The sequence below is a fragment of the Sinocyclocheilus grahami genome, unplaced genomic scaffold (genome assembly GCF_001515645.1).
Source record: "Sinocyclocheilus grahami isolate Dianchi unplaced genomic scaffold, SAMN03320097.WGS_v1.1 scaffold235.1, whole genome shotgun sequence".
Lineage (NCBI taxonomy): Eukaryota > Metazoa > Chordata > Actinopteri > Cypriniformes > Cyprinidae > Sinocyclocheilus > Sinocyclocheilus grahami.
Window position 1 is genome coordinate 858211 of NW_015505414.1, and position 25662 is coordinate 883872.

Below are 25662 nucleotides of genomic sequence, written 5' to 3' on the forward strand. Positions count from 1 at the left end.
ATTCTGGGTAGTAACACAACCGCTGGGTCAAAACAACCCAATTGCTGGGTTTGTCCCTATTTTACCCAGCACTGGGTTGTATTTAACCCAGCATTTTTTAGAGTGTATATTTCCTTAGAAATGCATGTAGCAGAGGTTGACTGGCAGGATGATGCTGACAAAAAGAAAAGCAAAAGTCGCCCAGTGTATCATCACCTTAAGTGCATGAGGGCGGTCAGGATGGATGGGACACAACAGACTGATGTAAGCTACCAATCAAATCAGAATTACACAATGGGCTTATATTACAAACATCTAATACAATCACCTGAACACACAAACAGAACAATATTTCTACACTATCTGTCAGACAGACAGACAGAAATAAAAGGGTTTTGTCTTTTATTAAACTGTAACGAGTTAATCAACATTTTTTCATACCGGGTCAGCAAATCTGCTACCAAGTAAACGGTTTCTATTCAGTAAACAATGGAACAATGTATGAATTATTGCAAGTATGAATCACGCTGATGTTCTGACACCGTTAACCGTCTCGCTGCCGCTCCTTCGATTCATTCTTTACCTTTATATTTCTCAAGCACGTCCTCGTACGCCTGGAGATACTCCAATTCGTCGGCGAGCATATACGGAGCCGGTGCGTAACGGGCCATTGGCGGGGCGGTTGAGGCTGGTCATTTACTAAACGCGCCAGCGAACTGAAGCCCTGCCCGGGTGCCTGACTGACCGGCGACGCCCCTGCTTGCCTCCCCTCCCAGATCCGCCAACCGGCCAATGAGCGGGGCTTCCTCTGCCGCCTCAGCCGTAAATCTCGGCCGTGAGCCGGCGAGGACGGGCTGTGGTTATAGTGACTGTCGTTCCAGCAAACCCCAATAATAAGCTTCTTGAGAATAATAGCAGTTTTCACAACTTAGTTTAGTACTGCTACTGTGTTCATGTGTTCACGTGGGGTCAGCATTCGTCCCGAATGCTAGATATCTCAAATGTCCGGCTACATAAAGGGGAGAATGTGTCATGCACAGTCATCCTCTATTTGAGAGGCTCGGGCTGGTGGTCGCTGGCTGCCGTGTGTCCGTGACACAAGCGAGGCGCGCGTGCTCTCCAAGGTCCTAAAACCGGAAGATTCGCGTTTGCAACGGGAACATGATGAACATGGCCAACTCAACTCTCCTTTACAGAACAACACCTTCTCAAGCAGATGCACATCAACCTCTACTTTTATAATACTAAACACCATGCGGCTTTGCCTTATATTCATTTCTTTTCCATTTTTTTTTTTACAATGCAAGTTGTATTGCTATATTTGTAGGATAAAGCCTGTAGAATGTGTTTATATCATTATTCTATAAAACCATTAACGATATATTTATCATAGAAATAGATATCATGCCACTGCCAAATGATGAACAGCTGTTTGTGCACTCAGAAAAAAAAGGTACAAAATCTGTCAGTGGGCCGGTACACTTTCAAAAGGTACTAATAGGCCTATGTGCCATTTTATACTTATACTTTATGTATTCATACGTAGCTTTAAGATACTAATATGCATCTTTTAGAGGTAAATATGGTACAAAAGTGTACCTTTTGAAATGGTTCTGCCCCAGTGACAGCTTTTGTACCTTTTTTTCTGAGTGTGTATATAGGCTATTAGAATAGATAGATAGATAGATAGATAGATAGATAGATAGATAGATAGATAGATAGATAGATAGATAGATAGATAGATAGATAGAATAAATTGATTGATTTATGTGTATATATATATATTATGACATATTATTATGGCATGTAATATTGCCGTCTGAATCTCATGTTGAATATGTAATAATGTTACAGAATCCTAAGAAGGAATGTCCTCTCATTCCAGAGCAGGACAACATGCACATTACAGATTGCGGATTCATCTTTCAGCCTTGAGCTTTTAAAAACAACACTGAAGTTCCAGCTACCAAAACGGTTTCACCGTGCATCAGAAGAAACTTTAAGCTTATTCTGATAGATAGATAGATAGATAGATAGATAGATAGATAGATAGATAGAATAAAATGATGTGTGTGTGTGTATATATATATATTATGACATATTATTATGGCATGTAATATTGCCGTCTGAATCTCATGTTGAATATGTAATAAAGTTACAGAATCCTAAGAAGGAATGTCCTCTCATTCCAGAGCAGGACAACATGCACATTACAGATTGCGGATTCATCTTTCAGCCTTGAGCTTTTAAAAACAACACTGAAGTTCCAGCTACCAAAACGGTTTCACCGTGCATCAGAAGAAACTTTAAGCTTATTCTTTTTCTTATTGTGATGATGATGATGATGAACACCTGCAGAGTTTGCATGTAAGGATCAGGTGTTTCCAGTGCGAGACATTTAAAGCACGTGATCAGGACCACCCTTATACTGTATATAGTCAACTCAAGTTCCGATGCCTTGAATTTTCTTAAAACCCAAACTACCCCAGAGTTAATTCGCCGTCCTTTATTATTTATCCAACTCTGTATTCACACGTGTAGCTCACTGACTGCTGCTTGATCAAATAGCAAACAACAGGCCTCGTCGTTTTCTCTGTAAGAGCCTAATGAATGGACGTGCATGGTTGCAGGGAGACTGGGAGATTTGGGGTTCCTACCTGCGATTCTGAGCACCGCTCTCTCGGCAGGATCCAGCACGGATCCTCCCTGGATCTTCCGCTTCGAGCGCTCGTGTCTGGGTAAATTCCACGGTAACGTGTCCCCCGGTGCCGGCGACACCGACCCAGATTTCGCACTGTACTCTTCCTCATCGGAGAAATCTGCCGATGAAGACATAGAACAGCGCAGGGACGCGTTCCCAGACCCGGAGCTCTGTGTGAAGAGACAATAGAAAGGCAATGAATCGCGAATTCAGCACAGGAGCGCAAATAAAACCAGCGCTGCGAGCGATCTCACCATCACTGCGCGCACAACAGACCGAGATTAAAAGACACATGTGCTCTTTGCAACTTAGACTCAAATGATCAGAGGTGGACAATAAAACAAAACCCCATCAGGATTAATCGCATGTGGCTCCCCCGCCAGGACAAGGCAGCACTCACCGCGGTGTACATCTCTAACGGATGCGCAGAGATCCTACTTCCACTTGTCATTTACATTCGGCGATGTCATTTTGGATAGAACCACACCCTTGTCTCGCGTGTCGCCCGGTTTGATCCAAAGCATTAAATGGTGCGAAATCCCCCAGAGAGAGAGAGAGCAGCATACAAACCCACGGCGTCACCATCCACTGACACGCGCAGACTAGAACCAGGGCCAGGAGCCAGGACCCTTCGGTGAGCGGAATCTCTGCGCGCTTGCTGTGGTGCTACAGCGCCATCCCTGGAGCGCATTCACTGCTGCTGCCTTCACCCTCAGCGCATCCTCACGAGTTCAGTGGCGTACTGCTCTTTCACTTTCTCAACTGCTGTTTCCAGCTAGCTTGAACAAAATCACCAGTGACCAGTAATACATATCTTTCAAGAATGCCTTATATAGCAAAAAAAAAAAAAAAGTGGCATTATTTAGGCTACTAAGCCCCATGTCAATAGGAATCTCAAGATAGTTTTCCTGTGGAACACAAAAGAAGAAATTCTGAAGCAATTAAAAATTCTACAACTACTTATATCCCTTTAATGATAATTCCCCAAAATGTATTTAGGCAGCAAAACAATATATTGGTGTCCTGAAACAGTATATTCTGAGACCAGGACGCGTTGTTTTATACACTCTTAAAAAGAAAGTTTTCAAAAGGAGTTTTCACAGTGGTGATGGCCTAGACCAGGGGTGTCCAAACTCGGTCCTGGAGAGCCGGTGTCCTGCAGAGTTGAGCTCCAACCCCAATTAAACACACCTGAAGCAGCTAATCAAGCTCTTATAGGCATACTAGAAACTTAAAGGCCGGTGTTGACGCAAGTTGGAGCTAAACTCTGCAGGACACCGAGTTTGGACACCCCTGGCCTAGAAGAACCTTTTTTTTTCTTAGTGTGAAGAGTTTTTTAATAATCTGAAGAACCTTCTTTCTCTTTAAAGAAACTTTTGTGCATTTTGGAAAGTTCTATGGATGTTAAATGTTCTTCATGGAACCGTCAAAGCCAATAAATAGTCTTTATTTTATTTTTGTATGTTGCCGTTTCCATTTTTGATCTTTTGTGACTTATGTTCTTGAAAGCCATTAAATAACATAATACATTTTAAATACAGATAAATAGAGGAACACAGCTTTTTATTCCTTGAAAGGTATTTCGCATTAAATAGGTACTGATTTCTTCTGAAATCACTGTGAATAAAAAAAAGGTGAAGAAGATGTGAAAACTTACTATTCATTTTGCAAAATACAGGAGTAAATGTTATTGTGTGTGTGGGTGTGTGCGTTTTTGCGACAAATGAGGACATACATTTGTATAATGACAAAGGTATAACATAGGTATTACAAGGAGAAGGTGACTTTTCAGGACATTACCCCATGTCCCCACTTTTCAAAACGCTTATAAATCACACAGAATGGAGTGTATTGAAAATCTGAAATAGCACAAAGTCTCCTGTGAGGGGTAGGTTTAGGGGTAGGGTTGGTGTAGGGCAATAGAATATACGGTCTGTACAGTAGAAAAACCATTACGCCTATGAAGAGTCCCCACTTTTCACAAAAACAAACCTGTGTGTGTGTTAAATATATCTTGTTTAATGTAATGTGTTGAACTGTATCTTTTGTTGAGTAGTCAAGACATTAAGTTGTTTAAAAAAAAAAAAAAACAAGTCAAAAGTCTGCCGGCTCTCCCTGATCCCCTCAATCCTGAACTTTTAAGTATGACAACCATGTCAAAGCATGAATGTGAGGTAACAGCTGCAAGGCAAGCGGTCACTGGTCTTGTGAGCTCTGTTAGTCAGACAGCATGTGCTCCAGCGGGGATTGGAAAAAGAAACACAAAATATTAAATGTATAAAATATTAAAAACAATACAGTACTGATATGCTTGTTTACATTTCCAGATTTACTGCTTGATTATTCACTGAAGAAGCATTGTAATACTTCAGTTATATTACATTATGCATGGCAACCAATTTCTGTATGAACTGTTTCAGCAAGTGTCCAGACATACACACATACTGTCACGGTGCACACACACACGAGGGACGAGGAGACGCTGGAGAAGGCTTACCAAGACTTTATTTGCACCAAGGAAGACGAACACAGGAAGACCTTTAACAGCGGACAGAGAAGTAGGGAATGGGAACACTTTAAATGCACACAGGAGGAGAGGATCACGAGACACACCTGGGAGCAATGACACATCATGGGGAACACCTGGGACAAATGAACTAAACTAATCAGGGGAGGAACAGGAATCTAATCAAATAAGGGCATGGGGAGCAGGACACACACACACACATGGAACAGAGTCTGACATCACGCCCCCCTCCGGAAGGCGTGACCTCACGTCATATACCATCCAATGGGGAGGGGGGGTGGGCACTCTGGAAGTCCCTCAGGACAGACACGGGACATTGGGCCTCCAGAGCAGTACACGTTCCGGGTGACATGGCGGATCAGGAGCCTCGGGAGGCCATGGCGGCGCAGGGGACTCGGGAGGCCATGGCGGAGCAGGGGACTCGGGAGGCCATGGCGGAGCAGGGAGTTTAGGAGGCCATGGTGAAGAAGCCTCCAAGGCCGCGGCCCCAACCTCGGCCTCTACGGCTGGAGCCTTACTACCCCCCCCAAAAAATACTTTATGGGGCTGTAGTCGGGGCCTGGAGCCCTCCCTGGGCTTAACGTGGGATCTGGAGCCCTCCCTGGGCTGGACTGGGGATCAGGAGCCCTCCCTGGGCTGGACTGGGGATCAGGAGCCCTCCCTGGGCTGGACTGGGGATCAGGAGCCCTTCCTGGGCTTTACTGAGCAAGCTCTGGGGCTGGAGCCGGCACTGGAGCAAGCTCTGGGGCTGGAGCCAACACTGGAGCGAGCTCTGGGCTTGCCACTTTAACGTCCCTGGGGCTTGCCACACTAACTGCCGGCTGACTTGCCCCAGGAACGGCCGACGGAGGGGTTCCGGATCGGGATCGGAGACTCTCCAGACACCGGATGACTGTCTGCTTCCAGTCCAGGTTGGTGGTGTCTGGGAGCTCCGTGGGATGATGGAACGTCATCCCGATCTGGAACAGCGTCGCGAGGGTTTCCCCCTCGAGGGAGTTGAAGAGGGCGAGCGGCACAAACGCCCTCGCGAAGACGATGGGGTCTGGGCTCGCCTGAGCCACTGTGAGGAACATTAAACGCTCCTCCATTTGGGGACGTGGAGGAGTGCACGGGAAAAAAGGCAAAATAAAACTTTCAAAACACGGAAATCAAACACGGGGAAGGGATGCCGCTTACAGTTCGGTCCGCTGTTCTGTCACAGTGCGCGCGCACACACACACGAGGGACGAGAAGACGCTGAAGAAGGCTTACCAAGACTTTATTTGCACCAAGGAACCAAGGGAGACAAACACAAGAAGACCTTTAACAGCGGACAGGGAAGTAGGGACTGGGAACACTTTAAATACACACAGGAGGAACTAATCAGGGGAGGAACAGGAACCTAATCAAATAAGGGCATGGGATGGCACATGGGGAGCAGGACACACACACAACACATGGAACAGAGTCTGACACATACTACAATGTTCTGGATTCCATTAAAAAAAGCACAGTGTCTAATTTTCATATAAGGTTTGTGCCTTTCATCAGGGTAAATTAATTGACTACTTTCATTACATTTATATGTGTGTGTGTGTGTGTAATACACATTATGTACAGTATGTGATTGTTCAGCAAGTATGTGATATTTAGATAACACACTGAATCTGAGCAAACCTACTATCAGGGTTTTACAATAATCACCATGAACTGCAGTCGAGTTGTGGCAGGTTGTAGGACATTACAAAGATTTAATATACTCAAAAGCAAATTATGTATGACTTCGGTGTGCATAAGTCTGACACCACTAGTGTAGGGACTGGGAACACTTTAAATGCACACAGGAGGAACTAATCAGGGGAGGAACAGGAACCTAATCAAATAAGGGCATGGGATGGCACATGGAGAGCAGGACACACACACAACACATGGAACAGAGTCTGACACATACTACAATGTTCTGGATTCCATTAAAAAAAGCACAGTGTCTAATTTTCATATAAGGTTTGTGCCTTTCATCAGGGTAAATTAATTGACTACTTTCATTACATTTATATGTGTGTGTGTGTGTGTAATACACATTATGTACAGTATGTGATTGTTCAGCAAGTATGTGATATTTAGATAACACACTGAATCTGAGCAAACCTACTATCAGGGTTTTACAATAATCACCATGAACTGCAGTCGAGTTGTGGCAGGTTGTAGGACATTACAAAGATTTAATATACTCAAAAGCAAATTATGTATGACTTCGGTGTGCATAAGTCTGACACCACTAGTGGATATGCTTCTCTTTGAGAACTAGAGACTAGAGCTGGCATGAACTTCAGAAGTAGAGCAAAACCTGAGCATCATCTTCTCCAGCATGATTTAAATTTGTTTCAAAGAACATCTGATGTACACGAAGAAAGCTAGAAATTTTACATCATACTTGAAATATTTTCTAAATGCTAACACGTTCTGTATATTTCCAGGATTACATTTTAAAAAATGTTTCATAATTTACAACTTTTTGGACATTTTTCAAAGTTGTAAATAAAACAAAGATTACTATTGTTTTAAAAGAAAATACGGTTTCGGTCTTTCACATTTAATTCAATGTGTTACGTGCCGTTTCTTTGTGATTTGTGAAATTTACAAGCAATAATTCCGAAGGAAGGAAGATGAAATGAGTAGCATGCCGAACCCACGTATGCAAAATCACTCTCATCCACATCCTGTTATTCTGAGTATAAATATCACTTACAAAGAGCCGAGTCCTGTAGGTCTAAAGCTAACAGCTCTCATGTTTCTTGAATCAATTAAGTGTTTTTCTGCATTATGTTCCTATAATTTCCACATATATGAAATTACAGAGTGGTTTCAAATCTGCTATATATCCTAAACATTATGTGTCAGTACTTAAAGGAAAAGCAGACAATCTAGATTTTAATAATGATGTCAACTCTGATATTATAACTTCAAGTTAGTGTACATTGATTTTATTTATTTTTTGGTAAAATTTTTATGGTGGCACAAATGAGACATGACTGACAATACAAAAATGGTCTTTATAATTTGACACGTTAAAACAGGAAAAAGACTCCATATTTGAAAAGATATCTTGGTTCGAATGGAGAATCGCCATCAATAAGACTGAACATAAGATGCACTTTCGAGTTCGCAGGTTTTAAATATTAAAAGTACCATTTGAGTAACCATTGCAACTGTTGCTCAAACAGTGAGGAGTTTATCAATGACTGACAGAGAAACACAAACGGACTTAGCGACTTAAAATCAATATGAAACCCCAGCCCACTTCTGGAATGTCATGTATTTGTGAGCAAATGAAATGCAGTTTAATATTGGTTTTCTGTCATTTTTGGATGGTGAAAAGGGGTCTATAAGTGATTGGAGGGAGGGATTGAAAAAATAGCTTTGAAAGGGCAACCAAAAATGAAAATTGTTGCGGATATGGTGCAGAGGCTCAGCCAGATATTTTGATGAAAGATTGTGGCGGGGGGGGGGGTAAAAGTTGTTGTGAGTCCGACTCTCCAACCATTAGGCCACGACTTCACCCCAACACGATAAACATGTTGATGAATCATACATAATAAAAACAAATTTTAAAAGAAAATTAATAAGATTGATTTTTATTTAATGTTGACTAGCTTATACCTTCGCCTCTTTAACTCAGATATCTTTAGCATTAGCGCTGTAATAAGTTAGTGGTCTATAGCTACAGGTCAAGGTACACATACACTCTTAAAGGTGGGATTTCATAGCAATGCAGTTCCCCAAAGAACCTTTCAGTGAATGGTTCTTAGAAGAACCGTTGTTTTTTCTTACTGTGAAGAATGCTCTAAACCAGGGGTGTCCAAACTCGGTCCTGGAGGGCCGGTGTCCTGCAGAGTTGAGCTCCAACCCCAATTAAACACACCTGAAGCAGCAAATCAAGCTCTTATAGGCATACTAGAAACTTAAAGGCAGGTGTGTTGAGGCAAGTTGGAGCTAAACCCTGCAGGACAAGAGTTTGGACCGAGTTTGGGCAGCCCTGCTCTAAACATTTCAAGAACCCTTTTCCACTATAGAGAACCTTTTGTGCATTGAAAGGTTCTAACGGAACTCTTTATGGAACCACTAAAGAAGCTTCATATTTAAGAGTGGACTGCGAGGAAATGCCTTGTAGATCGGGATGTACCTACTGGTTTGCGTGTTGGCGTGAGCTGCACGGAGTGATAAAACTCGGGCTGGACTCTCTTCTTCACTCTGCGCTTCCTCAGGGCTGCGCTCGAGTCCGGCTCGCTCTCAACGAGCGGCTTCTCTTCAGAAACACGCGCGCGTGCGCTTCTCCTCGCATGACGGGGACTGTGACGACATACCTGCCCGACAACGAGCACAACGTCATCGCAGAGCAAGAACTGTCAAGTGCTACAAATGACTGCAACTGTCCCTATCCTAGAATAGACAGATTCGCCACCTCTAGGTAGCATGCAATATTTATGTAATAGTAGCCTTTTCTGAATTATTTATCAGGCACACATGCGCAATGCGCATTTCACGCAGTTGCTTAGGATACTATTTCTTCACCAAGATGAGAGTACCTATAAATAAGAGCAAGAGAAAGGGCTTTTACCTCAGAGCGAAAATGATGCGTCCGGAAACCAGCTTCTAGAACAAATGGGAATGATTGAAACAAACCCCACATGCATTCAGTCATATTGCGTCTTAGAGATGCTCTTCAAAGAACTTAAATACAGAACACTTTATTAAACACACAACGAGAACAGACGATGAAAAACGACGGCACCCACGCGCTTTGATGACCGTGTCGTTTTTAACCCACACGAAGACAAGGAATGAAAATGTCTACTAAATCTGTCGTTGTACATGCAGCATGCGTGCTATCGCAATGACATCCTACAGAAACACATGCATAGATGACATCCTACAGAAACACATGCATAGATGACATCCTACAGAAACACATGCATAGATGACATCCTACAGAAACACATGCATAGGGTGGACGTGATGCGACGCGTCCGTCTCGAGCTACTCACCACGACTCCTCGAACGCCTTGTGAGCACAGATTTGATGGGAATTTTCTCAGCGCGGAGCTTCCGATGCCAGGAACTGAGAAACAGGATCGTGGCGACAGTTCCTACCAAAAGCAATAATAGCAATAATACATACTGGATACTTAAGGGTCTCAATAAGACCAAAAAAGCCGCAGCAATCATTGCCACTCCTACACGTCTGCTTCCTCTCCTTCTGGAAATAGGCTACTGTGAGCGGCTACTTCATGCTGTAATGCCTCACTTGTCATATAGTCTATCTCATGGTGTCTGTACTTCAGTAATGGCCCACCACAAGCCATGACTCAGCAGGAGCTCACGCAGGGCAGCGCAGCATCAGCAGCATCTCATCTGAGCTCAGCAAAGCGGATCTGTAGCGCCTCGGGCTGCGCTTTTTTACATGCGTTTGGAAATGTCCACGTGATGTGTTTGATGCCATGACCAAAATATGGCTTTAGTGGGAACTCTTTTATAAAGCCTCTATATTACGCGCTCCACGTGGACTTAATTAAGGCCTACATTCCTTTCTGGGACGAATTTCCATATAGATGGGTTGTTTACAGCTAACGTGCCATGTCAATATATAACGATATGCCAGAACGTTACTGTAAGAAATACCGTGAGCATAGCATAGCATTTTGTAACTGTATATTTTGCATACAGTTTTATAACAGTTAAGCTTTGTCAGCCATTATAATCTGATCAAGTCTACACTGGAGCATTACCCTAACACAAATGAAACTAAAATAACAGTGTAAACATACACTCTAAAAAATGCTGGGTTGAATACAGCCCAGTGCTGGGTAAAATAGGGACAAACCCAGCAATTGGGCTGTTTTGGTCCAGCGGTTGGGTTAAATGTTTAACCCAACCTTCTGAGTAGTAACCCAACCGCTGGGTCAAAACAGCCCAATTGCTGGGTTTGTCCCTATTTTACCCAGCACTGGGTTGTATTTAACCCAGCATTTTTTAGAGTGTAGCATAGCAAATGCTAAATAAATAAATCCAGTAAACATATTTGATAATACTGATACTAAATATAAGCTAACTATAAAACGAAATGTAAGCAAACATTTCTGGGAATGCCCTAAAGGGTTTTACTTATAGGGATGCTTGTATAAAGTATACTTGTATATGTTTGGCCTTGATTAATATAATAGTACTTAGGTTAATACTTTTAGTTTTAAAACAAGTATACAGTTTTTTTTTATGTGTGTAAAATTGCATGTGGTGTCTTGATAATCATAAATTGTATTAACAGAGCTGGGTAGATTACAAATTGTAGTCTGTTACTGATTCCAAATTACATGGCAAAATTGTAGTTAGTACCGTAATCCATTACATTACACATTTTAGGTAATATAATCAGATTACTTTTTGATTACTTTTAGATTACTTTTGACCTAACTCGTTTATCATATTGATTTAAATAGGATAAGCTTGTACCATATTGATATAAAAATGCTAAGAAAAATAAAATATATTACATTTCTTGTTATTAACATAATGAAGTGCATTAAACATTACATTACATTGAGGTTTCCCAAACTGCGGCTCGTTTATTATTAATAATTTATTGTTATTAAATTAAAGCGGTCATATGATGTTGCTAAAAAGAACATTATTTTGTGTATTTGGTGTAATGAAATGTGTTTATGCAGTTTCGCTTTCACAACGAAACAGCGTCACACACGGTGGCCTAGAGTGAGCGGCGGCCGGAGGGCTTGAGAACGGCGCGGCCAGCGGATTCGATGAAGGAGCGTCCGGTGGGCCTGCGGCAACCACATGTGATGACCCCGGGCTGGACTGGTCCACGGTGAAAGCCGATTAACAGCGCTAAGTTGTAGTATTTCCTCAGCGACCAGCACGGATCAGCTCCAGGCATGACGAAGCGGATATCGTCCTCTTTTGGAAGACCAAACAAAGTAATTTCGCTTTCACAACGAAACACACAGCGTCTTCACGACATCGCGGCGGCAACAACAATTCTACAGCGAGAATAAAAGTTATGTCTTCTTTGCGTGAACATTTGGGCGGCGTTATGCAAATCTTCCCACATAGTGAGGTAGACATGTGGGGGCGTGTTAGAACGAGCCGTTTTAGGAGAGCGTGGAAGTCTTAACTTAACTATAAAGAATATCTCTTTGGATTTGAGACTTAAATCTTTGCAACTTTAGGGATTGTATCTATTCACGAACAGCCTGTAACACTCCAAAGAGAAAGGTCAATTTGAAATGGCAATATGTAATCATGTAATCAATAAAAAAAGTAGCTTTCGTCTGATTACAAGTATTTTAAAATGTGATTTAATCACATTTTTGGAATCTGATTACCTAATCCAGATTACCCAGCTATGACAATTAAATGAATACTAGTTTTTTTAAAAATTAAAATTGCTTATAGCCTACACAGTATGCAGTATGAATAATTGTCTAATAATTTAAGAATGAGTCCTGCATGAGTCAATTGATTTTCCGATTTTTAAAAATCTAGGTAATTGTAGTATTTTGTAGAAAAAAATAATAATTACACAGTAGTTTCGTTATTATTATTATCTAAATAATAGTAAAAGTAAAAGTATTGACACGTGGTTGGTTGGAGGACTTTTATTTTGACGCGCTCACTTCCTGTGATGCTAGATCTGATGCTGGCTTCTCTGCGTGCTCAGTTTGGGTAATGCTTTGCTAACTTTTACTCGAAGTAGCTTTAGATTTTGCGATTTTGTCATGACGGTGAATTGTTTGCAAGCGTTATCGTTGCAGAACGTCTTTCAAGACAGTTTGTTTGGTGTGACTTTCCCATTTTGCTGTCGACGAGTAGTTTGACATTCATGCAAGCTGTTTACAAGATTGATAACCTTTGATTTCCTGTAAAATGCGACCACTCTCCACATTCAGTGAAGTCAAATAACATTTAAATGCTAGTTAAAAAGTTAAAGCTCGTGCAGTTAGTTCTAAGATCGTTTTTGCATGCAATACTTCATGTCATACTGATCTCTCTTAATTAACTGATGAATGTGATGCTCCACAGAGGACAGATGTGATGTCTGCTTCTACAGTCACTGAGGATGAGGTGGAGTTTGTGTCTGTAAGTGTGCCTAAAATGTCACCGCCTTGATTTCTAATTTGAGTTATTAGGACAGTTGTTTGGATCTAGGTCTTCACCCTTGGGAGCTGGATTTGAGCCATAATTCTCATTAAAACCTGGTGTTTTAGGAGGGTTCTCTCAGACCGGTGTTGGAATGCATTGACCTGCTGAGTGATGGAGAGGATGAGGGCGGCATGTCTGCTGCACACACCGTGAGTTTCCTCAAACACTGTCTAGAGTATAAAAATGAACAGTGTAGGTCATTCTGTCATCATTTACTCTCAATCATGTTTTTCCAAACCTGTAACCTTTGTTTTGTGTAATGCAAAAGAAGATGTTTGGCAGAATGTCCAAGCTGCTCTTTTCCATCAGGATCCATACAGCCTAACAACAGAAATGTTTGCTGAAGCCCTGTGGGAGCTTTATGTGGGGAACAGGCTGAAACTTTAGTAATCATTTTCTGGTGTTTTTGCAACTGTAGTGATCCTAACAGCTCCGAGACCATGAGTTCAATTCTCAGGGATTGCATATATATCCTAAATGCATTGTAAGTGGCTTTGCATTAAAGGGGTCATATGATGCGATTTAAATTTTCCCTTTCTCTTTGGAGTGTTACAAGCTCTTGGTGCATAAAGAAGATCTGTAAAGTTGCAAAGACTAAAGTCTCAAATCCAAAGAGATATTCTTTATAAAAGTTAAGAGTCAGCCACGCCTACCTAAAACGCCTCGTTCTAACACGCCCCCACATGTCTACCTCACTCTGTGGGAAGATTTGCATAACGCCGCCTAAATGTTCACGCAAAGAAAGAAGGCGTAACTTTTATTCTCGCTGTATTATTGTTGCTGTGAAGGCGCTGTGTGTTTCGTTGTGAAAGCGAAACTACTTTGTTTGGTCTTCCAAAAGAGGACACGACTATTTGGGCAGTGTAGAGTAGCACCTGTTTGTCATTTCTCCGATCACAAATGCAGACATGGTTTTATGTTTCCGCGGCGTGATGCAATGCATAAAAAGACAGTACAAGTCAGTAATTGTATAATAAGTATAATCCGTAATTATGTCTCCACTGGATGCAACAAATGCCTCGTTTATAATGGGTTTTAATGTTTTGAATCATCGCTCCGGCCGGACACAGCATCACAGTATGGTGAGGGGCGTAACATTTCCGTCACACGCTTGAGGTATTCGGCCAATCACAACACACTGGATAACTGGCCAATCACAGCACACCTCGCTTTTCAGAACGATGAGCTTTGTAAACATCGACGCGTTTCAGAAAGGCGGGGCATAGAGGAGAAACAATAATGTACAGTATGTGGAAAATAATGTGTTTTTTTACCTTAAACCGTATAAACACATTTCATTACACCAAATACACAAAATAATGTTCTTTTTAGCAACATCATATGACCCTTTTAAAGCATCTACCAGATGCAGAAATGCCATGTAAATGGTGGTGGTCTTACATTTCCATTTCAATTGCATCATAATCCATGGAAGATCAAATGATATTTGGCATCAGTCAAACTTGGCTCATTTAATAGTGAATAACTTATAGTGCACGGCTCTTATAGACACCTTTTCTGATATTGTATTGTTTATTGGGAGGCAGATGAGAAGGACAAAAGGGAAGAAAGGGTGTCAGAAACAACAAACCAGTTCTCACTCTCCTGCTCCTCCCCCCATAAGGCACACCTCCCCCCACCCCATAGAAACGCCTTGTTGTGTGACCGATGTCTGCAAGGTGTAAATGTGGATGCAAGTCAATTACCATCTTTCTTCATTGCATTTAAAAAAAAAAAGAAGCTCTGGCAATCTTCTAATATATTCTTTCACGGATGAAAAAAATTATATATATATATATATATATAATTTGTGGGCAAACTATTCATTGTATATTATATGTATTTGTTTTTACATGCATAAATGGCATCAGATTTTTGTGTTTAAATGTTCTTGTTTTGTCCCTGATGTGCTTTAAATGCAATACTCAGATTGAGGAGCAGGTTGACAAGCAGAGGGCTCATGCAATGTCCACACTGGACAGACTGGCACGTCAGGTTGCTGTGGAAAAACTGGAGAGGCGTGAAAAGTGCAAAGCTTTTAAGGTTTGACTTTTCTCAATCCTTATAGAATAAAAAAAAAAATGCATAGTTGCACGTACCATCACTCAAGACTAAGACACTGTATCTTCATGGGAACACATTTGGACAAATGTAGCATTGCATCACTTGCTCCCCAATAATGGGTGCCGTCAAGAGTCCAAACAGCTGATAAAAACATCACAAGTAATCCACACCACTCCAGTCCATCAGTTAATGTCTTAAGAAACCGAAAGCTGCGTGTTTGTAAAAAAACAAATCCATAATTTGGGTGTTTTAACGTTAATCTGTCGCTTCTGGACAAAATATGAGTCCAATATCCATAACACTTCCTCCAGTGAAAAAGTCTATGCCCTCTTGTTCTCTCATAATGTTGAGGGCTAATATGCATTTGTTTACATGTGTTTTGATGCAGTTTGAGAAGTACAGAGCTGTGTTTTGTGCGAGTGAGATGAGTAAAGAGCTGGGTTTTAATGCCCTCTCTGGCCCTTACAATTAAATGGGCCAGTTGTTGTTGTCATACTTGAAAACATCTAAGTCTGAATGCATTGCCGCTCAAATTGTTAAAGGAGTAGTTCACCCCAAAAATGAAAATTTCCTGAAAATGTACTTACCCTTAGGTTATCCAAAATAGATGAGTTTGTTTCTTCATCAAAAAAAGATTCAGAGAAATGTAGCATTACATCACTTGCTCACCAAAGAGTCCTATATCTATAATGCTTTCTTCTGTGAAAAAGTAATATCAGGAGAGAAATATGCACAGATCAAATACCATTTACAAGCAGAAACAGTTCTAAAATGTAGCTGCAAGCAGCAATTAAGGCGCAACAAAGGTAAAATGATGAGCTGAGGAGCTGCTTTTAATTACTCTGTAAAGACCAGGGCCCGTATTCATGAAAATTCTTAGTGCAAAGAGTTGCTCTTAGTGACAAATTTCGTGTTTTTGTATTATGTTTCTGTAATGGTTAATCCACCAGTATGTGTAAGCTCTCTCTCTCTCTCTCTCTATATATATATATATATAGATATAATATATATACAGTGGGTACAGAAAGTATTCAGACCCCCTTAAATTTGTCTTTAATGACGCGCGTGATGTCATCGAGAAGGCAGAACTAGCGACTGACTTCCGAAAACAAGAGTGTAAACATAGCTGAAGCGCTTCCGCTATAGTTCGCCAGCATTTTTCTTTCTCTGTTCTGTTGTGGTAGTCCCTCGATAACACATCATACAGGCAGGAGTACTATTGCCACAGCTCCACGAACCTTTCCTCCATCTCATAATTCCACCTAGCAGCACCATCATCTCTCTTTCGTTTCGTCATGTTTGAAACCTGTGTCTGAAAGAGCTTCTGTGCTGCTATTGGTCAACGTCACCAATGTGACAGAACTCGTCGTGGACGACGGAAAAAACATTAAACATGCTAGTCTTTCTGTGTCGTGAAGCATCGCGGTCCACTATGACACACTACACATGCTGAAATGATGGAATCTAGCGTCCCGACGCTCATTGTCGTTTACGAATCCCAACGACACCCTACGTCAAGCTAATCGTGGCAAAATCGGGCTAAAATCGTGTAGTCTGAACCGGGCATTAGCGTGTACCCAGCATTAAGTTCCAACTCTGCTTCAACACACCTATCTGTAATTTAGTAGCCTTGAACACCTAGATTAGCTGGTTCAGGTGTGTTTGATTAGAGTTGAAGCTGAACTCTGCAGTATAGTAGCTCTGCAGGAGTAGTGTTGGAGAACCCTGTTAAAGATTTGTTGATGCAGCATTTTACTACTAAACTCAAAATGCCCAATGCCCAAAAAGACAAACAAATTAAAATTAAGTAATGTTAGATTCGGTATGTTGTTCCAAATCTAACAAGACCAATCTTATGATTCTTGGCCACACTGGTCAGAAGTTATTAGCAGAATTACTTTTTTTTATTATATATTTTGTCCAGTAGGTGGCGCTGTGCCGAAACTACTCATGTGCCCCCAGGTCATGCATGTTATAATACATACCAAATTTGGTCAGAATCTGCTAAAGTGTAGCAGAGATATAGCCTCAGGTCCATTTTTGCACAAACTTCAAATTTGTTAACTTGCTTTACAAGAACGGTTTGGCCTATCGGAAATATTTTGATTACTTTTTGCCAGAATTGTCTGAAGATGATCTGAGCCAATTTTGGTGAAAGTCAGACAAACTCTGACTTTCTAAGACGAGTTCAAAAAAAGTAGATTTTTCACAAAATTTAAAATTGCAAAAAATCTTGACCTGTATTTTGTACACGTAGGTCACACATGTGCACTATATTTGTTTAGCACTAATCAGTTGTTGCACAAGGTGGCAACACTGGCCCTTCTCTTGCTATTTCAGTAGTAAGTGTACTGTGCCCAGTATGCACATTTGTATGCATGTTTCCAGGATGACTTATTCTATTCCAAAATAAGCTCTATACAACAGAACCGACTGTGAAGAATATCCCACAATGCAATTTCTTAGTATTTTGTACACTGTGTTCACTCCCGTCCATATAGTTCCTTTAACATGCAACAGTAGCTATGTTTCCATCCAAAGCTGCAAATTTAACATATGAGGAAAATTAGAATATCGTATAAAATCTTTGCGAATAAAGCACCATTTCCATCTCATGTGCTCTAGAGAACAAAATTGTCACTTCCTGGGAAACTTAAGCAAAGTTTTAATAATAAAAATCAAAGTTACTGCAACTGGGGAAGCATGTGGCTCTTTCTTCATACATCATAAATTACTCTCACCTCAGAGCGTGCAGATGAAAGCAATAAGCTGTCATGTCTTCTTGCATTTGGAGCTGGATGATGTTCATTTTGATGACGGACTTTCGCTAAGGTAATGATTGAGATTGTGTGCAATGAGATCGGTCCGCTGGTTCGTCCTTTTATCCATTCACATGATCTGTTGAGGCAAAGTCGAATGAGTTTGGTTGAGCATCGAGGAACAACTTCAGTAAATGCGTTTCATCATAGTTTATGCGCATGTTTTCTCACTGGATAAAAAAAAATGATCCAGCTCAGTTGAGTGCATAGGTTTTTAATGCGTATTTTAAGATTTTACGCACATCTTGGCATTTACATCCAGTGCTTTTTTTAATGAGATATTCAAAAATGTGCATAAAAATGTGGACGAACATATTTTTTTTTTATTGTGCACTAAATATTATATGCTTTTGTTTTGTTTCCCAGTGTGCACTGCAATAATGGCTGTGCTATTGTCACTGCTGATCAAAGCATGGCTGACATCATGAGGACAATGGCAGTCATGGGTCGTTGCTCCTCATGCCCCAAACCTTTTTTTAGCTTGGGTCAGATGGAGGAGCACAAAGAGCTCCTGAAACATGAGGTGAAGAGGGTGAGCAGCATGGACCGGGCCCTTCTGTACTACAGCAACTACTGTGAAATCCAAAGAGCTCAGAAGGCCACGGCATGTGGGAGCGTTTCAGACCGGCCTTCAGCTAAGAGAAAAACACTGGTCAGCTTAGATTCCCAAGTCGAATCAAGAAAATGGTCACAGCTCGCCTGGTTCTGTGAGTGCGGCCTACGCTTCACAGAGGAGGATCAAGCAAGGAAGCACCTCCAAGCTGCCAATCAGATCTTTCACAAATGTGCGGTCTGTGGCAAGCTAATGGGCGAATTGTCCATAACGCGCTTGCACATGAGCCGGTTCCACGGTGGTGCTCATTTGTCCAACTTCCTTTTCCACTGCAGTCAGTGCAAGGTGGAAATGCCAAGGATGGAAGACATGATGGCCCATGTTGGTGTAAGCCACAGAGGGCACAGCTACTACCAGGAAAGAGAAGACGCAGCAGACCACTGCGTCTTGTCCAGTATGTCCCCCAAACCGTCCACCAGTGCGGAAACCGAAATGACCAGGCCGGACAGTTCCTCTTGTGTCCCGCCTCCCAAAGCCGAGTCTTGGCTTTGTCGGATGTGTGAAGACCTCTTCGACTCTGAGGCAGTGGTGCGGAAACACTGCAGTGATTTGAGCAGCCACAGTTTCCAGAGGTTCGCTTGTGGCCACTGTCCACAGAAGTTTTTCAAGGACTCCACCCTGCGGAGGCATTGCGCCAATGAGCATGGTGACGACATAGTCCTGCGCTACTTCTGCGGGCTGTGTGATAGCATGCTGTACGACACCGAGGCAGAGTTTCTGGAGCACTACAACAGTCTGCACAGCCAAGATTACTACTGCTTGCAAGCGGCTCCGAATGTTTCCCAAGCATCCATGGAAAACACCGTTGAGAGTCCTATAGCAAGTACAAGCCCTGAGCAACTTTGTCCTTGCATGGGCTCTGAGAAATCCAGGGAGGAAAGGAAACCTATATTCACAAAGTGCATGAAACAGTTGGCCACCGAAAATAAATGCAGTTACTGCTGTCGCCAGTGCGACAAAAACACGGCCACCTATGCCGAGATGAAGACGCACATCCTCCTGACACACACGACCCAGGGCAATGAGAAAGGTTTTGATGTTCTGTGCACTGTTTGCTCACAGAGCCACAAAGATATACCCAGTGTCCATTCACACTACCACAAGCATCACTGCCAGTCAGAACCTTGCGCTTCTTCCCGACCCAACAGCGCAGATGAGAAACCGGCCGCCACCAGCAGCATAATAAATGCCAAGGAGATCTTCCCTCAGAGTAATGGTGAGGTTTCCATTTAGTATGTGGATGGATATCGAGTTACAGGCTTGTTTTCCCTCTTAATGATTACTCCAGCTGAATTATAGATCAATAATTCCAGCAGTAAACGAGCATGTACTCTACCAGTCTGTATAATATCATGTTTCTCATATGTTTTATAATTCCCATACTTTCTTTTATGGTATTTCATAGCTTTCATGACTTTCCTTGGCCTTTGCGTAATAAGTATCATATATATGTGTGTGTGTATGTCTCAATTAGTCTCGTATATAATATGATTATACAAAAATTGTATTACTTTTTTTTTGTTTGTTTTTTTCAGCGGAGAAGTTTCAAGATGTAAAGAATGCCATTACCTCAAGTATTCTTGATGTTAAAAAAGATGATGGTAGGTTTTCACTTTCCACTGTTTTTTATTTATTTTGTCTAGAAGTGGAACTTTAGTCAGTTTAGATTTGCAATGTTATGTTTCAATTTAGTACTGTGATGATTCAACTAAATATCAGCAAATCAACAAAGTTCATGGAAATATAACATTTAGGTCATCAAGGTGCTGTATGTAAGTTTTTGACTCTACTAAAGCATAAAAATACCATAATATGTTTGCAGATATTTAAGAAACATGCTAAGTTAACATACTTGTTTATCTGAAAAACAATGCTACAGTCAGTTATTCTCCTTTGAAAATGGGCGTTCCGGGCCGGAATGTCGGTCTCTGTTTTGGTTTGTGAAACCCGCCCACTGCCAGTTCACCCAATTGTATTTCGGGACCCTGGGTTGCCAGTTGGTGGAGAAAACAGCTTGTTTCATTTCATTCATCGTCAAGTGTGCTTGTTCCTTTTGGTGTCCTCAATCTGGCAACCTGTGCGTCAAGTCGGAGGAGGAGGGGCCGGGTGAAAAAAACCCTCTCCAATATTTTTAATTTGGACTGCAATACCTAGTTCAACCACTCTTTGTCAATCCTACATACAGCACCTTTAACAGTTTATATTTCTCCTTAGGTGCATTTGATCAGGACATGAAACTGGCTTTGGCTTTGAGTGCAGAGGAGGTCAAGAAATCAAAAGAGCTGGATATTGGTAATAAGTTAATCTTGACATATTTATGTAATACTGCTACTAAAAACTTATATTTCTGTTATTTCTGAGCAGTGTAGAGTCTGAAATGTGTTTTTATAGTATGTCAGAGCTCATTGAGAGAGTATGCTGTTCATTCATTAATCCGATGTTTATTTTGCCAGCTTTGCATGCATGAACAGAATTATCATTGTGGGTATGTTTCATTTTATGGAGCTTTGGCTTAGTGTGATATTTCTTGTAATAGATGGGATTTTAGGCAGGTTTCATAAGCACATGTATGGTGCTGGGTTTTGTTTTAAGGTTTGGGTGTAAGCGCACAGATGTTGAATGTTGTCACTGCAGCATCACATTAGTTTGAGTAATCACTGGCTGAAAGACCCACAAATCATGCAACAGTTTGTCTGTTTGTTTGATCTTTCCATTTATTATAAATGAGGTTTTTAAAAAAAAAAAAAAAGCTTCCTTTTTTTAAAAAATATTTTTGCATTCTCATTTTGCAGAGATGGAAGAAGCCTTGAAAAGAAGCTTACAGGAATTTTGATAAGGGAAGAGACAGTTTGAGTGTTTGTTTTCCCGTGTTGTTCATGCACTGTAGTGATTAAGCACGTTTTTCTTAAGTTTAAATAAAGGAAATAAACCATATCTTGCCTGTCCCTGTCTGAGAAATCTCACTGTGTTCTGGTTATTGTCTTTTCTGTGATGTCTTCTTGGCCCTTGACCCTAGAAATGAAATCCCACTCTCCTTTGTTTGAATCTCCGAGGTGAACTCCTCCTCTTGTCTGAAGGAGTGTATTACCAAGAGAAGTCCCAGCCCATGTTTAGAGATGTTACTCAAGACCCCTGGAAACCGCTAGAACAGGGATCCTCAATTAGTTTTGGCCGAGGGCCGAATTCTGCCAACAATACCAAGCCAAGGGCCACTGACCTATATATATATATAATTACAATTATTATATTATTGTTGCTTTTGTTAAAATAGTCACAAGAGGAATATTCAGATTTTTTCCCCCAGTAGTCTGTTTTATTCAAACAATTGTGAACATTTTTGCATTTAGATCAGGGATGGGCAACCAGCGGCCCGCAGTGTCTTTTAGTACAGCTCGCTGGATCATATTGGACTCGGATGATCAATTTTAAAACATTTGAAAAGCAAGTCACATAAAGATTGCTTTCAGTTTATGATGTTAATACTATCTCCAACCAGGAGAGGTCGGTAGTTTCCAGCTGCTCCCCTATTAATTTCAGCCGTAGCAGGACATGCACTCTAATGTAAACATTCATTAAAAAAAGTCTCAATTATAAGAGGTCTTTGGGGACGGAAAGACAAGAATTGCTATATGGATTAATATGACTATTAAACTTCAAAAGGCTATGATTTCACTGAAGAAACTTGAGCTCTGCATGTCAGTGTACTGCGGTTACTGGGGAAACCACTATATTTCTGCAGTTCCGAAAGCGACACCTGCTGGCAGAGAACGAATCTGCTTTTTCAATAAGCCCTTCTGCTATTTTTGCTACATTTTTAAATGTGAACCAGTGGATCGACAAAAAGCTAATGCATTATAAAAATCTAAACAATTAAGACACTAAGATATATTTATATGTTATTTAATATAATTAATTGATGATAATTGTTTAAATTAATATAATAATTGATACTTTTGACTCATCCCTTTTCTTAAAATTAGTTTAAAGGCTGAAATGTGAAGTGCAGGTCTTAAAAAGGTCTTAAATTAGATTTTTTTTTAAAATCCTGCAGATACCAGGTTATTTTATGGTACCATTTGGAATCACTTTTTTTTCTTTCTTTTTTTTATCAAGCCCTTTTTAACTCCTTTTAGGTTGTTTTGAGAATGTTCTGTAGGCTACTGATAAAATGTTGTCAACGTTAAACGAATTGTATCCTGACAAGACGAATAAAAATGAGAAATACAATTTTTGTACAACATTTTTATTGTCTCTGACACTTTTCCTGTGTTGCATAAAATATTAAACAAATTTTGTGTCTTAAGATAATTCATATAAATTCAAGTCAAAGTCAATACATGTAAGACTCTTGACAAGACGGATAAAATAACACAATTGTGTGCAGACTACACTTTTATTTGTCAGCATATCTCTCTCTTTCAGTAGCGGAAATTTAAATGTGAGATTCTGGAAACCAGATCTAAATTTAGCAGGAACGGTCCGGGAAGAAAAGTATTCTAAGCGGACAGCGGGTGAACAAAGAGTGAATATACAGCGGGAGCGGGTGGGTGCGGAATAGGGTATATGTCGAACATCACCTGACCAAACCCGGAAAACAGGTCTCATTGTTTCCGCTTGTCGGAGAACGTGTTAACAGCCGTATTAAATAATACCGATATCTATGGACTTTTAATATGATCAGTCAAACTAGCTATCTGTTTTTATTGTTGACGTTTTATTCAATTTTTATATCTAAATGTGAAAAGAATAAAAATAAAAAAAACTTTTAGATATCAGTCCGCATATGTGATGGACACTGGTTATGATCATCATTGGTATCTACTTTGAAGGCATCTTGAGTAAAACTGCTTCATATTTAACTAAGCATATGCAAAACGCTTGAACCGGAAGCGACGAGACCCAGTTAACAGAATACGGAAGTCTGTTGCGCATAACCCCTATAGAACCTTGAGGGAGCGGGACCTCTACCTGCACTACGTGGTCGATACGAATTGGCTGTTTTGGATGATTCATTTCAGAGAACAGCTTCCATTCATTGAATCTTTTGAGTCAACACAAAGTTGTCTACGTGGGTCATGCGATATTGTATAAAGAGTTGTTGTATAAATATTTAGTTGATATTAAATAAATTGAATAAATCATTACATTTAACCATATACTGCTGTATACTATCTCATCACTTTAAAATGACAAACTAAGGATTCGGCAAATACTGCGTGTAATGCTTTAGAAGGATTGTGCTTGAATGTTTACAGCTCAACATGTCACCCACTTTATAGTCACACAGTTCGGCGGTTTGAAAACGCTGTGCGAATCGATTCGACTGAAAGTGAATGATTCACTGGCGGACCGAACATCGCTATATTATTGCTCGGGTGGTCTGCTCCGGTTTGCCCTGTAGGTCACTGCACCCGTGAAATCATTCATTAACACGACTAGCAGCAGTTATAATGGCACAAGCGAAAATTAACGCCAAAATGTACGATGCATCAAAACGCAAATTCACCCGAACGATTTCAAAGGCGGACCGGTCCGGACAGTTACTGGAAAGCCTAGATCAGATTGAGACGAGGTAAGATTTTGATTGTCTGATCGGTACAGACTAAATCCAGAAAGATCCCATTAAGTCTTGACTTGAAAAGTTGAAAGTGAATGCATTATCGCTGCAACTGAATACGAGTAGTGTGGATCTGAAGGTTTCAGAATACTGTAAAAATGTTCATCATACAAACATTTGTTTGCAACACGTAACGTTACAGGAGTATCAGTGTCTAAATGTGCATTTCGAATATGTTTTGTGATTAATTCACCGTGTTTCTCAAAATTTATTGTATTGAATTTTAATAAATGCAAAACATGATAGGCTATATATACTGTATATTAATAGTTCAATAAGCAAATACAATAATATTAGGTCACTTACATTTTAGGCGGAACCACAGCGCATCTCACAGAAACCATCCGATTCATTGCTGCTTGATTCCTTGTTCTGAACGAATCGGTTGAGTCAAAGTTTTATTAGCCCAGGCATAAACATCTGATGAATCTGCCGTTTGAACAAATCGCATGAATGTACAACTCAGTGACTCGCTCACTACTGGCACCTACTGGCGTTTTAATTTAGTTTAAAAGTATAATTTCCACCATCATTTCTTTTTTGTATATTCCAAAAAATATTTAAAACAATCTCATAACATTATTCAATGCAATGGTATTTTTTCAGTGTGAATGATTTCCCCCAAACCATAGAACCAATAGTACGCTGAGTACCTTGGTCTGCGATCGCTATGTCATGTGTCTGGGCTTTCAGCACGCTGAGGCTGCATTCATGGATGGTTCATGTTCTCATTGTGGGGACATGACCATCTCGGTGTTAAGATCGAGACTCAATTACCTTAAACAGTATAGAGTCCCCTCTGCCACATCCCAATCTAGTTCCTCTTCCTGTAAGAGGGCTACTTTGGCTGGTGGCCAGGGTGACCTGAGGGTTACGGTGTGGGCTTCCCAGACGAGACAGCCTCCTCGGGCTGCACCCCCCTCACAAACACCGCAGCCTGTGGAGCCTCCGATTGGGCTTGCTGAGTCCTCGGGAGATGAGGATTCGGCTGCGTTGCCTCCCTCTGGGATGCCAACGTTGCCCGAGCCTGATCCCAAGTTGGCCTGCTGGCAAAAGGCGCGATAGAGCTGGTCCCTCCAGCCGACATGAAGTCCGGCTTCTACAGCCCCTACTTCATAGTACCCAAGAAAACAGGTGGGTTATGGCCAATCC

The 25662-nt window shown here is 41.0% G+C and overlaps 2 protein-coding genes across 2 annotated transcripts in view; one reads left to right on the forward strand and one right to left on the reverse strand.

Moving 5' to 3' along the window:
* LOC107597724 (dystonin-like) overlaps positions 1 to 10585 on the reverse strand; it is a 171409-nt gene extending 160824 nt beyond the window's left edge. Inside the window, exons 1-4 of the mRNA XM_016288894.1 lie at positions 10232 to 10585; positions 9805 to 9836; positions 9374 to 9550; positions 2637 to 2850 (exon numbers count right to left, since the gene is read on the reverse strand). Coding sequence (XP_016144380.1) covers positions 2637 to 2850; positions 9374 to 9550; positions 9805 to 9836; positions 10232 to 10412 — 604 coding nt within the window. The 5' untranslated portion in view covers positions 10413 to 10585. The remainder of the gene's footprint in view (positions 1 to 2636; positions 2851 to 9373; positions 9551 to 9804; positions 9837 to 10231) is intronic.
* A 2271-nt stretch (positions 10586 to 12856) lies between these two features.
* LOC107597725 (E3 SUMO-protein ligase ZNF451-like) lies at positions 12857 to 21979 on the forward strand. Its single transcript, XM_016288895.1, has 9 exons — positions 12857 to 12920; positions 13278 to 13334; positions 13463 to 13546; positions 15327 to 15440; positions 18208 to 18293; positions 18647 to 20109; positions 20429 to 20496; positions 21107 to 21185; positions 21686 to 21979. Exons 2-9 carry the CDS (start codon positions 13290 to 13292, stop codon positions 21724 to 21726), a joined length of 1980 nt encoding a protein of 659 aa, XP_016144381.1. The 5' UTR covers positions 12857 to 12920; positions 13278 to 13289; the 3' UTR covers positions 21727 to 21979.
* The last annotated feature ends 3683 nt before the right edge of the window (positions 21980 to 25662 follow it).